The following is a 12110-nucleotide window of genomic DNA, read 5'->3' as shown; positions in this document are numbered from 1 at the left end:
GAGAGAGAGGGAGAGAGAGGAATGGATACATTTTAAATAATTGGATTTACTATAGCGAATTAATTTGTCATTTACCTATTTATCTTGCAATTAGCGCGAAAGATAGCGTTAAACAACAAAGAACTTTTCGTGAACCATTATTTTTGATGATGTAAAATCTCGGTGTGCAATCTCTCAGTTTTCCGCAAGCGTCCATAAAGTTCATTATCGCACTTACAGAACTTCACTGTCGCCGAGGAAAGGGTGAAAACGTGGGAGGAAATGACAGAGAGGGAGAGGTACGAGATGCTTTGTCGCGGCGAAGTATCTATTCCGCCGGAGGTGGAGAAGAATCTTAAGTGCCGTTACGTCGACCGTGGAATTCCCTTTCTGAAGATCGCGCCATTCAAGGAGGAGGAGGCGTATTTAGATCCGAGGATAGTTGTTTATCACAACGTGATCTACGACGAGGAAATCGAGACGATCAAGCGAATGGCTCAGCCTAGGGTAAATAATTGCGTTTACCAGAAATTATCATCCGCTGAGAACGTCTCCTCTGAGACGCCGTGTATACCGCCTGTTTCCGCGCGCCGCGAAATTACAGGAATTCCTGAAGATAATGGCAATTACGTATTGCAGTTTAAGCGCGCCACGGTGCAGAATTACAAGACTGGTGCCTTAGAGATAGCAAATTACAGAATCAGTAAGAGCGCGTGGCTCCAGGAACACGAGCATAAGCACGTAGCGGCGGTGAGTAAACGCGTGGAGCACATGACAAGTATGTCTGTAGAGACGGCAGAGGAACTTCAAGTTGTTAATTATGGCATCGGTGGTCACTACGAGCCACATTTCGACTTTGCGAGGGTAAATTTACGATAAGGACCAATCAAAGTTTGCCCTTCTGCAGTTATTTGCCATCTCTTAATTAACTCGATCCACTTTACGTTTACAGAAAGAAGAGACGAATGCGTTCAAGAGCCTCGGAACTGGCAACAGAATTGCAACAGTTCTGTATTACGTAAGTTTAAATTCTGGTTTGTTGCATGTTGATAGCTCGGGACGATGTAACATTGTCTCATTATCTACAGATGAGCGATGTCGAGCAAGGAGGCGGTACCGTATTTACCGCTATAAACATATCACTTTGGCCGAGAAAGGGTAGCGCGGCATTTTGGCATAATCTAAAGCCTAATGGTGAGGGGGATTTTAAAACTAGACACGCGGCTTGCCCGGTACTTACAGGATCGAAGTGGGGTACGTTGTTAAAGTGTTCTTAAAGTTTAATATTTTATTTCATAAATATTATATTACACAGCTTATTATTTCACAACTTATTTTTTTTCAGTGGCAAACAAATGGCTGCACGAAAGAGGCCAGGAGTTTTACAGACCATGCACATTGGAAAATCAGGCGACAGACGAAGTGGACGTTAGGCACTGAAAAGAACATTCCTCGACAGTGATACAAGAATAGATGAGGCACGATAAAAATAAGATAGAAGAAGTACTAAGAAATACTTCAAAATTTCTTTAAATAATGAGACATTTTATTCTCGAAACGGTGACTCCGTAAGGAAACGCGCGGTAGGAATTGTTTAAGAACGAGTGAGAACGTTTCGGTCCGTGTGCAAAAAGCGACAGTGCAATTTAACATATGTAGACAAACTGCGAGAACGTTACTCGCGTTTGTATGAAAGAACGTCACCAGCGCATACAATTCGCGTAATTTAACATTCATGCCGCAGACTTGTATGATGATCTTTCTTGTTCATACACTGTGGAACATAATCCCTCGCATTACGACAGCGATTAATGTTTCTTCGAAATACTCGTCTGCAGGCGAAAATCAGTAAGAAGCAACAGAGACTACCCGAGCGAGATTAATCGGCCGCATTGTTTCCCGTGCGCTTCATCCCTTTGAAACGGAATTCCCGTGAAACAGAGATTGCTGCCAGGCGAATCGCGGCAATTGCGATGTAACAAAGTTACTCTTTACGGAATGGATCTGCATACGTTCTGTTTGTAGTCCGATCCAGCGTTGTCTGCAGTTCGTCACCTTGCAGCTTACGGCAAATGTAACATAGAGCAGTTGTTTGGAGTTAAATACGTAAGCCGAAATGAAAACGGCGAGCGGAAAAATAAAAGAACAGGCCTCAGTAACTCTTTCGCTCGAACGAAATAAATAAAAGGAGGGAAAAGAAAAAAAGAAATAAAAACCGTATGGTTGCACCGATTCGTTGCATGTGGAGTTTTCGCCGTTTAAACGGGCTTTCCGTGGCGAAAACGAGATTCGCTCCGCCATTCGCTCTCAAACTCGTAACGTTAATTATTTCTACGAGAAAATACGCTAATAAAGATATTACACTATGCATCATAGCCAAAGCAATAATAAATTGCGCACGTTCTGGCCAGTCTCCCCTTATCGTAATACCTTATCGTAGTACGATGTAGAATACTGAAGTAACCATTAGCCCGTAGATTAATTGTAATTCGACCGTGATCGTTAACGCGACGAAGTCGTATCTCAACTCTGACATTATTGTGCAATAACGAGATATTTCCGCCAAGATGTTCCAAGACCGAGAATCTTCTTTCGCGACGGATCGTATTCGTCGACTGTAAATAGGATGTCACGTTGATCTTATATCATCCGATCCTTCTGATCAGGCTGTATACGAATTGTTTGTATAAAGGTGGATGACGCTGTTTGACGATGTTCGACGATGACGGTGCGCTTAACGGTGATGTAACATATACGAGAATAAATCTTGCACGACGCGTTGTATTTAAAATCATCCTATTATAGCGATGCTTATATTACAATTAATTTTATTTTAAACGATAGAAAAAGATTCGTATTATTATACGAGATATAGCGTGAAAAAAAAATGAAATAAAAGAACCAAATCCGAGAAATAATTCTGGAAAATTAATTATTGAATTTAATTATTGGATTTAATTTTGTTCTTTTTTACTTTATATATATATATATATATATGTATATATATATATATATATAATGCAGTACAAATTATTTATTTCTTACGTGCTGCGTTACTAACAATATTTACATAGTTTTATTCGTGTTGAAAAAATTTGAGAACCGCTACCCTGTGAAATTTGTAGATGATCATGAATGGTTCTCCGATTATTAATATTTAGTATCAACTAGTATCAATATGATACTTGAATATACAAAATATTGCTCCGAGATTCCAGTGATGAACGTGCGTGAAGACTGGTGTATCGATTGATCGCACAATTACTGCGTATATATTATTTTAAAATTATACTGTATCTCGATAAAAAAATTCATTTGGTTCGCTGAAAATTTCACGATAGTAGCTCTATTAACTGTTAGGATCACATTTACTGTATTCATCTCTAGAATCATATATGACGCTTCAGAATTCATGTTAAAACAGCTTATATATGTCAAATTTTTTAATTTTTTAAAATTTGAAAATCTTTTTGCATTGATTGATTTATTCAAATATATCAGTCTAATTATTTTTGTCAACAATTGTTACAATTATTTATGTACAATATAAAAATTATGATGTTGATCTTTGCATATATTATGAGTTACAATTCTTTGTTAGCTATTTTGTATAATTATAACTTGAATTCCTTTATATTAGATACATTTATTTAATTATCACTGTAAAAACTCGATTTTAAGGACCAACTCGTTTTTGTCACAATTGACAGAAATGTTATACGTTAAATAAAGAATAATTTAAATTGAACTTTAGTTAGGAAATAAGTCTCGATCTAAAAGACAGTTATTTGCTACTTTTAGAAAAAATTGCAAAAAAAGTTTTCTATCAATAATCTTGTATATATCACTTTGCAAAATGTTATGTCACCTACGTCATTTAATATGAAACAATTATAAAGAATAAGCAGAGAATGAATTGTAAGATTAATGGCGATGAAAAATTAATGCAAAAACAAACGCAGTTCCGATCGCCTTATTTAAGTGCGAACGACTGATATCTATATCTAATTGTGATCACCATTGTTTTGTTAAGAAACGAAGAAAGTAAATAAAATGAAATGCATCAGAAATACTGTTGAAATCCTAAAGCATGTCGGATCATCCCTGCCTATTTCTCAATCTTCTTTTCTTTAAATTAACATTTTTTCTTTAACATTGTTTTTAAATGTAACATATATCCTTAAATAATTTATATATTGATTCCTAATATATAATTTTCATGACCATAAAATGCAGATATCTCAAAAGAGTAAATAAAATACCAATATTACCGACCGTTTTTACTATCGAATGTAGTAATTTTTTTCGTGTCAAAATATTACGCGCGATTTATTAAATGGTATTCTGTTACATTTTTTTTTATTACTCTTTCATTTTTTTTCAATATTTCAATTTTATATTTTAATATTTATTTCATTTTGGGTACAACAAAGTACAACAAAGTGCAGCTAGGACTCGTGATCATCTGATTTCGAGGCGCGGACAATTGAGGCTCGGGCTCCTTTTCACATATCGGATCATATAATTGGAATTGATTGAAACAATCGTAATTGAATTACCGCATAAATGTAAGAGTAATATATCTCATAAATAATATTGTGCTATGCTGCGTATAGAAATAATTAAATATAAGATATTCGGAGGTTAGGCAAAATCATCCACCGGTTCTAGTGTACTTGCGTGTTTATTTTTCGTAGAAATAAAAGAATCCATTCGAATATGACGTCCGCTATGATGATTGATCGCGTTAGTCGCTTCGTTCTCCATATGTGCAAGCGAAATAAAAGGATCAGTAGCCACCAGCGATACACATTTAGACACAGTTCAACCCAAGTCGATGGCAAGACCTTAGAACGCTTGATTGACAGAAGCATACTGCGCGTAAATGGTAACGAAGCCTCTTTCTTCCTCCAGGGATTGATTACGAATGATATGAAACACCTCGACGAAGGGGCGCCTAGCATCTATACTTTGTTTTTGAATATCCGAGGCAGAGTGATGTGCGATGCTATTGTATACAAGAGTGAGGAAAGCAACTTGTATTACGTAGAATGTGATTCGCAGATTGTTGATTCCTTACAGAGACACTTGAAGATGTATCGCGTAAGACGAAAGATAGATATAGAACATGTAGGAGACAAAATTAATGTCTGGTCGATGTTCAATTCTATCAAACATCTTGATAATGGAGCTGCGGTGAACGAGACAGAAAAGTTCAAGTTGGAAGGAATGATATTTCCATGTGGCACGTTTAATAGTAAAACCAGCAAGTTTGTCGACAACGTTATGATATATGAAGATCCCAGATTACCTGATCTTGGTCTTAGAATTCTCGCCGAGTCACAAATTAGTAGAAGCGAGATAATTAAACATCTAGATGCTGATATAGCTCCATCAGAGAGTCTCGGAGACTATAAGGCGTTTCGATATAAATTAGGAATAGGGGAAGGCATACATGATCTACCACCTGGGAAAGCATTGCCCTTAGAAATCAATTGCGATTATTTACACGGCGTTAGTTTTCACAAGGGCTGCTATATTGGCCAGGAATTAACCGCGCGAACATATCACACGGGTGTAGTCAGGAAACGCCTAATGCCTCTGTTATTTGATAACGTTATAGATAAACCGTTTGCGTATGATGAGAAAATTCTTAACGAATCTGGCAATGCAGTAGGAAAGTTCCGAGGATGCGTCACTAAATACGGATTAGGCTTGATGCGTATAAATGAATCTCTTAGTGCTCGACAGCTTAATGTATCTGGTATGAATGTAAGAGTAGTAAAACCTGCATGGTGGCCTCAAGAATTACAAAAAGAAATAGTTTTTGCCAAAGATACAAAGTAACATTAAGACGTTAAATATCACAAACTTACATAGAAAATAAATGTATGCGTAGAATGTAAAATTGTAATATATTTATACAATATAAAATAAATTTATGCCCAAATCCGATAACACATTGAGTGGCATATTCTGTTCCTTGTTGCTTTATAGGAAGGAGGATCTCGTTCATACATCAGCAGGCGAACCTGATATCAAGCAGACGCAACAGGATGCTTCTACGAGTCAACAGACGGCGATGAAAGTGGATGGTGGCATTTTCACTTGTTCTTTTTGTCTTTTAAAAGAGCGCTATGATTATAAAGGCATAAGGCCGCCATTCGCTCGACAGTTTGTTTATTCAGAAGAATGTTATGTTATGAAAGATCCATTTAGTTTACCAAATAAAGGCGAAGTCTTGGTCTTGGGCGCCGATTGCAGTGTGTGCAAACATGCGGTATGTCTAGGATGCAGCATATTTTACACGAGACGTTTCTGTTCAAAGTGTGCGTTTAGTAACATACAGCATTTACCAACTCAGTTACATGGTAAAATTAAGAATTTAACAAAACAAACAGATTCTTAAAAACAATGTAAATTTCTTTTTTGTCAAACGTTATTTATTAAAAAGCAGTGGCAGTTACATTATAACAGTATACGAGGAAGTATAATACATTGGAGGTATTCTCGTTTACATTATGTGTAATCACAGTTTTAATTTAAAGAACTGTAGTGTTCCTTGTAACATTGTCAATATCTACTTTTTTTCTTCAATATTAAACGAACATGTATATGAACAATGTTTTTGAAAATAAAAACTCGCGTGATAATTGCCTAACCAATCCATAAAATATATGATGATATTAAATTTCTACAGATTACAGTGTTCTTCATTACAGTGCCAACACTTCTTTTAAAATTAAATAAACACTCGAAAAATATCTTCGGTTATAAAAAAACGTTAAAAAAATTACGTAATAAGTATGTCTAAGAATTCATAAAATACGATAATATTAACTTAATTTTTTTTAGTTTTTTTAGATTTAGCTACAAGTTTTTCTGCCATTTTCTTCTTTTTCTTATCAAGTTTGTTTTTCTTATTTTTATTTTTTAATTCGACCATTTGACCTTGAAATGCAGTAGACTTTTTTTTATCTCCCTCTTGCTTTTTATGCTTCTTAATGTTTCTTTCAGGTTCAACCTATAAAAAGAAGATAAAAGAATTTACAACACTACATTAATTCTATCTTACTTACATTAATTCTATCTTTATTTTTAAGAAAAAATATAGTTCTTTATTTGAACAAAATCTGCAATGTATTATATTATCAAAAGATTTGCAATAAACGTATTTACGAATAGTTCAAATATTTACATTAGCAGGTTCTCCCGAACTCTTCTTAAACTTTTTTGATGATCGATTATCATTTTCAAGAATTCGTTTTCCACTTTCAAGAATTGTTTGATTCCTTCGTCTTATTTCTTCTACCAAATTTTTAACAGATGTTTTCTCACGATAAGGATATGGCAGCACTTTAATTCGCCGTCCATTAAGTTTTACATTGTTATATTCAAGAGCAAACTTTGCAGAGTCCACATTATTAAAGGAGATGTAACCAAATCCTCTACTTAGTCCCGTTATTGGATCACGTACATTTCGCATACGTACTATGGTTCCACATTGATTAAACATTTTCCAGATATAGTTGTCAGGCATTGCTGAAATATTAAAAAAAACATTCCATTATTATTTTCCATAATACATAATTGTGACAAATAACCAACAATTTTATTATAATATAACAAATTTATTATACGTACTCTTTTTTAGATTTGTTATATATACAGCATAGTCAGGCTCTTGAACAGTTTGATCAGCAGTTACTACATTTAAATAATTTCCAGCGAACTTCATTCCATGCATATGCTTCATTGCTTTCAGAGCGTCTTGTCTGTTAGAATATAGGACATTTACTGAGAATGTTTCTAGATGTGGATAATCCCGATTTAGCCATTCCAAAGGTTCTATTTGTTCCCCTTTTTCTGAATCAAGAAAGAATGCTGGATAAGGTCTTGCTTCAAATATTTGGTATTTTCCATATTCCTTACACAGTTCTGCTATCTCGTTACTAGGTGTTGTCTTTGAGATATTATCAATAAGAACAATTCTTCTTGCTAGATCGTCTTTTTCTTTTTGTGTTATGTTAAATCTTCCTATAATACTGTTCTCATTTTCATTGGCTTCTCTTTCTGCATCATTCTCATCATTCTCACTGTCTTTTTCAATTTCACTACTAATATCATCTTCATACATATCATCACTACTATCTTTATCTTCTCCATTAAAATTTTCATCATCGTCGTCTGCAATACTTTGCCCCAAAAGTGCTTTTGTACCTAATTCTGCATCATCATCATCGCTATAATCAGTAGTATCATTGGAATAGTCATCTGAATCGGAATTTTCCGATACTATAGGATCTACTTCAGCATAATTTTTGATAATTCTAATCTTAGGTTTTTTAATGTGATCATCTTTCTTTTTCTGCTTTTCCTTATCGTCATCTTCATCCGTATCATCTTCATCATCATCTTCATCACTCTCAGTTGTATTCTCATTACTTTCGATTTCATCATCCTCCTTTTGATTTTTCTTATTTTTAGATTGTAAACCTTTAAACATTTTTACACCTTTATGCTCACTCATCTCTTCTTCATCACTATCGTCATCATCGTCTATCTCTTCTTCATCAGAGTCATCATCATTATCCGTGTCTTCTTCTTCTTCCTCTTCATAATCTTCATCATCTGTTTCATCTCCTAAACTCTTGCCAAGAATATCTGGGATATCTGAATCGCTTTCAGATGTTTCATCTGATTTATTTAAACTATCATCCTCACTTTCAATGGTGTTAGAATTAGATTTATCTAATTGCTTTTCCACCTTTTTAGGATTGAAAGTCTTCTTACCAATTCTTTGTGCTTTGTTTGAATTCGTGTTTTGCTTGAAATTTTGTTTTTTGTTTGGAGAATCTTGTTTTGATCGCTTCGCTACTGCATTACCATTTGGAGAAGACTTTTGATCCAAATATTTCTTTGAAACCTTGTTTTTATTTGGAGGCTTTTGATCTGAAGATTTATTTTCAGAGGAGACTTTTGGGGAAAGCTTTCGATAAATTTCTATTGAATTGTTGATTAAAGCTACCTTACCTTTGGGTGTATTTTTGAATTTGGAATCTTTGTTTTTCTTTATAGATCCACCTTTTATTTCATGCAATTGCTGTTTTCCTTTATTTGCATTATGCTTCAATGCTTTTACCTTACCCATTTTTTTCTTTCTATAACAATATTTTTCTTCCTGTAAGAAAAAGATATGATTATAAAGAAACTTGGACATAGATCATAAAATAAAAAGAGATTAAATCAAATATTTGTTGGATGACTCAAAAAATCATGCCCAATTTATTAAAAATTCAAGCAGCTACAATTTCATTAAAAATAAACGAAATTTAAATAAAAATGGGTGTTAAAGCTTAAAATTTGTATTTTCGAAAGATCATTGGTTTTTGAGTCTATGTGAGTTTGATAAATATTACATATAAGACACGTTTCCACTATATTCGCAATACTCTGGAGCATTTCTTTGCTTAATATTTGAAAAGGATGAATGTTGCTCGCAAACGTTGCGAATGTTAAGTGGAACGCACCCATGAAAAATTATAAATTGGACAAAATAACAAATTTTTCTTCTTCTTTGTGGACTTGACACAATCAAAAAAATTTGCCAACATTTTTTTACATTCTAATGTGAAAACTCGAAATTTTTTTCTACGAAATCATTTTTAAAATATAAATCCTAAATTTTGTTACAGAGTTGTGGATTAAATAAAAAGAATTATTGTAATATATTTAATTATATTAAATAATATATTTAATATAATTAATTATTTATTTATATTATATTTATTTATATTAAATAATATATTTATTCATAAAAACCTAATCTACAATGTGCTTTTTATTTCCTGTTTGTTGCTTTTGGTTATTTCTTACATCTTGTCTTTTGCCTCTTATTTCATTTTTCGTTTTTTTTATCTCGTCAGAGATAAAAATTAACGAACTTCGGAAGAAACAAGAAACATAAAATTGGCAAAAAATAAAATGATCAATAAAACTATTACATAGAGAGAAAGAAGAGATAAAAAAGTAAGAAATAGAAAACAAAGAGCAGATCCTAGATCAAGCTTAATTCCAAAAACGAAATAGATCAAATGGAAACCTCGAATTAAATCTCATCAATAGAATTGCTGCCAGAAAATATTGCGTCATAAATTTACGTACAAATTCATTTGAAATCGGCACTATTGCACTCGTATACATAGAAAAAAATATTCATTTCAATATATAAATATTAAAAATATCTTTCTTCCTGTAATGTCAATACTGACAGTTTCGTGATTCTCAGTAAATTATCAAATTTCACGAATATCAATTTAATATTATCGAGTTTTTCAAAATATTGAATATTTCAATATATCATCGATAACGGACAACAAATGTAACCTTACATTAAAAAAATAATACAAATAACCGAAAAGATACAAAAATCACATTGCTTGTAACGAACTTTCAACGGTTGCGAATCCACGTGGTATGTAAATATAAGATAAAAAAGGATATCGGAACGAATATTTAATTGAACAAATAAAAAATTGTACTGTAAAATATAAATATTTTCTAATCGCTACAAATGCTTTACCTTCGTTAATCAGAAAACTTTGAAAGCAACTGAATCAATTCGAATCGCTATTCGTGCCGTTTGTATGTTCGCTTCTTGCCTGTTGTCGAAAGAAATGGAAAGAATACGACATCCAATCCAAGCGAAACAAGAATCAAAAAGAATTGAAAAGAAAACGTTGGATGAGAGCGCCAACTAGTGATATTTTCTAACAATTGAATCGATTCTTAAGAATCAATTTAGGAATGGATGAAATCCTTAGGATGAAATCACACGATGCGAAAAACAATTGCGGAATAGAGAATAACCAATCAGCGCTATTCGAAATAATACAGAATAATGCTGATTGGTTGCTTCAATGGTGTATTCTCTATTCCACAGTCGTTTTCCGCACCATTGTGATTTCACTCTTATCGATATATACGAAAAATTGTTAAAAATTGCTCTTTAGTAAAAAAGAAACGATTCTTTTTACAAATAGATCGATTTAAAGTAGCCTCAAAGACGATTTAAAATATCATTTAGAAACTGTTTTTGAGAGACTATTTCAAATTCGTTTTTTTTTTCATAAAAACATCGTTTTTGAGATGTCTTGGATCTCTCTATCTTATGTCCAATCAAGGCTGTGTTGACACTCTCATGTTAACATAATGGCGTTTTATTCTGGGGGTTGATTATGTATCTCGAAATGAGATGAAAATTACAAAAGTGAGAAGATTAGTAAGTATTGACCAATTAAATTATGAAAATTCTAATGAATTTGTTCATTTTTGTAATTTTCATCTCATTTCAAGATACGCAATCGACTCCCTTGTTTATTAAATATTAAACAAGGACGATTGGTGCTCACAAGCGCTGTGAGCAGCAAAGTAAACGCAGCCAATAGATGTAGTAAACCTTTACTCGAATCTACAATAGAGTTTTAAGCCAAGAAATGGACGAATCATTGTCGATTATTCTTCTCACATTGTGATTGGTGAATTTCTTATGACTTAAGGCTACTATACTCATTGTATTTGCGAAATAAAGGTACCTTTACATCTTAAATTTTTCTATGTAACCAATGGCTTCAGAAACAGAAAGATCATAATTACATTTAGCAGAACATTTATTTTGCAACTGTTGGAAGTTTTCTTCGCGCTGATTGGGTTATGCTTTTAGATCAAGAGGAATAGTCCTATCTCAGCAGAGAATCATAAAACGGTTGCAAAACTGTTGTATTCCGTTGAACGTAGCCAATCTTCGGATGTTTTCGATTTTGTCAGTAATCAGTTTATGACAGTGGGTTTTTAGTATGATTTCATGTGATTTCCTGTGATACCACAAAATACTTCTGTGATACAACAAAAATGCTAAATGAATATGACGCAAAATTGATGGAAGTTCATAATTTCTGCAAAAGCATATATTTAAATTTAACTTGTTATTAATTTATCATTTTATTTATGTAATTTATCAATTTATATTATACAAGATTAATTTATGTTTAGTGCGACCGTTTGACGAGAATTAATCTTCAGTTATGCAAATGTAGTTTAACATGTCGACTACAGCGAAAAAATGTACACCA

At 33.2% G+C, this 12110-nt stretch overlaps 3 protein-coding genes across 3 annotated transcripts in view; 2 read left to right on the top strand and 1 right to left on the bottom strand.

Annotated features, from left to right (window-relative positions):
* LOC105622522 (prolyl 4-hydroxylase subunit alpha-2) overlaps positions 1-1419 on the top strand; it is a 59265-nt gene extending 57846 nt beyond the window's left edge. The window contains exons 6-10 of the mRNA XM_012203937.1: positions 220-486; positions 619-843; positions 932-997; positions 1068-1233; positions 1325-1419. Coding sequence (XP_012059327.1) covers positions 220-486; positions 619-843; positions 932-997; positions 1068-1233; positions 1325-1419 — 819 coding nt within the window. The remainder of the gene's footprint in view (positions 1-219; positions 487-618; positions 844-931; positions 998-1067; positions 1234-1324) is intronic.
* Positions 1420-4698: 3279 nt separating this feature from the next.
* Positions 4699-5826, top strand: LOC105622519 (putative transferase CAF17 homolog, mitochondrial). The gene has a single exon (XM_012203935.1). It carries the CDS (start codon positions 4699-4701, stop codon positions 5824-5826), a length of 1128 nt encoding a protein of 375 aa, XP_012059325.1.
* A 994-nt stretch (positions 5827-6820) lies between these two features.
* Positions 6821-10662, bottom strand: LOC105622518 (nucleolin-like). Its single transcript, XM_012203934.1, has 5 exons — positions 10562-10662; positions 9013-9160; positions 7624-8931; positions 7178-7521; positions 6821-7003 (listed from the first exon to the last, which is right to left on the bottom strand). The coding sequence occupies exons 2-5, from the start codon at positions 9128-9130 to the stop codon at positions 6821-6823; spliced, it is 1953 nt and encodes a 650-aa protein (XP_012059324.1). The 5' UTR covers positions 9131-9160; positions 10562-10662.
* Between the last annotated feature and the right edge of the window lie 1448 nt (positions 10663-12110).

This window comes from Atta cephalotes, assembly GCF_000143395.1.
Source record: "Atta cephalotes unplaced genomic scaffold scaffold00046, whole genome shotgun sequence".
Taxonomy (NCBI): Eukaryota; Metazoa; Arthropoda; class Insecta; order Hymenoptera; family Formicidae; genus Atta; species Atta cephalotes.
This window is presented reverse-complemented; position numbering and strand designations above follow the sequence as displayed.

Bases quoted from the DNA above. Each gene is read 5' to 3' on its own strand.
- LOC105622519 (XM_012203935.1), top strand. From the start codon at position 4,699: ATGACGTCCGCTATGATGATTGATCGCGTTAGTCGCTTCGTTCTCCAT.
- LOC105622518 (XM_012203934.1), bottom strand. From the start codon at position 9,130: ATGGGTAAGGTAAAAGCATTGAAGCATAATGCAAATAAAGGAAAACAG. The intron at 7,522-7,623 runs GTACGTATAATA...TTAATATTTCAG, and splicing joins TATAACAAATCTAAAAAAGA to CAATGCCTGACAACTATATC. The intron at 7,004-7,177 runs GTAAATATTTGA...TTCTTTTTATAG, and splicing joins GTTCGGGAGAACCTGCTAAT to GTTGAACCTGAAAGAAACAT.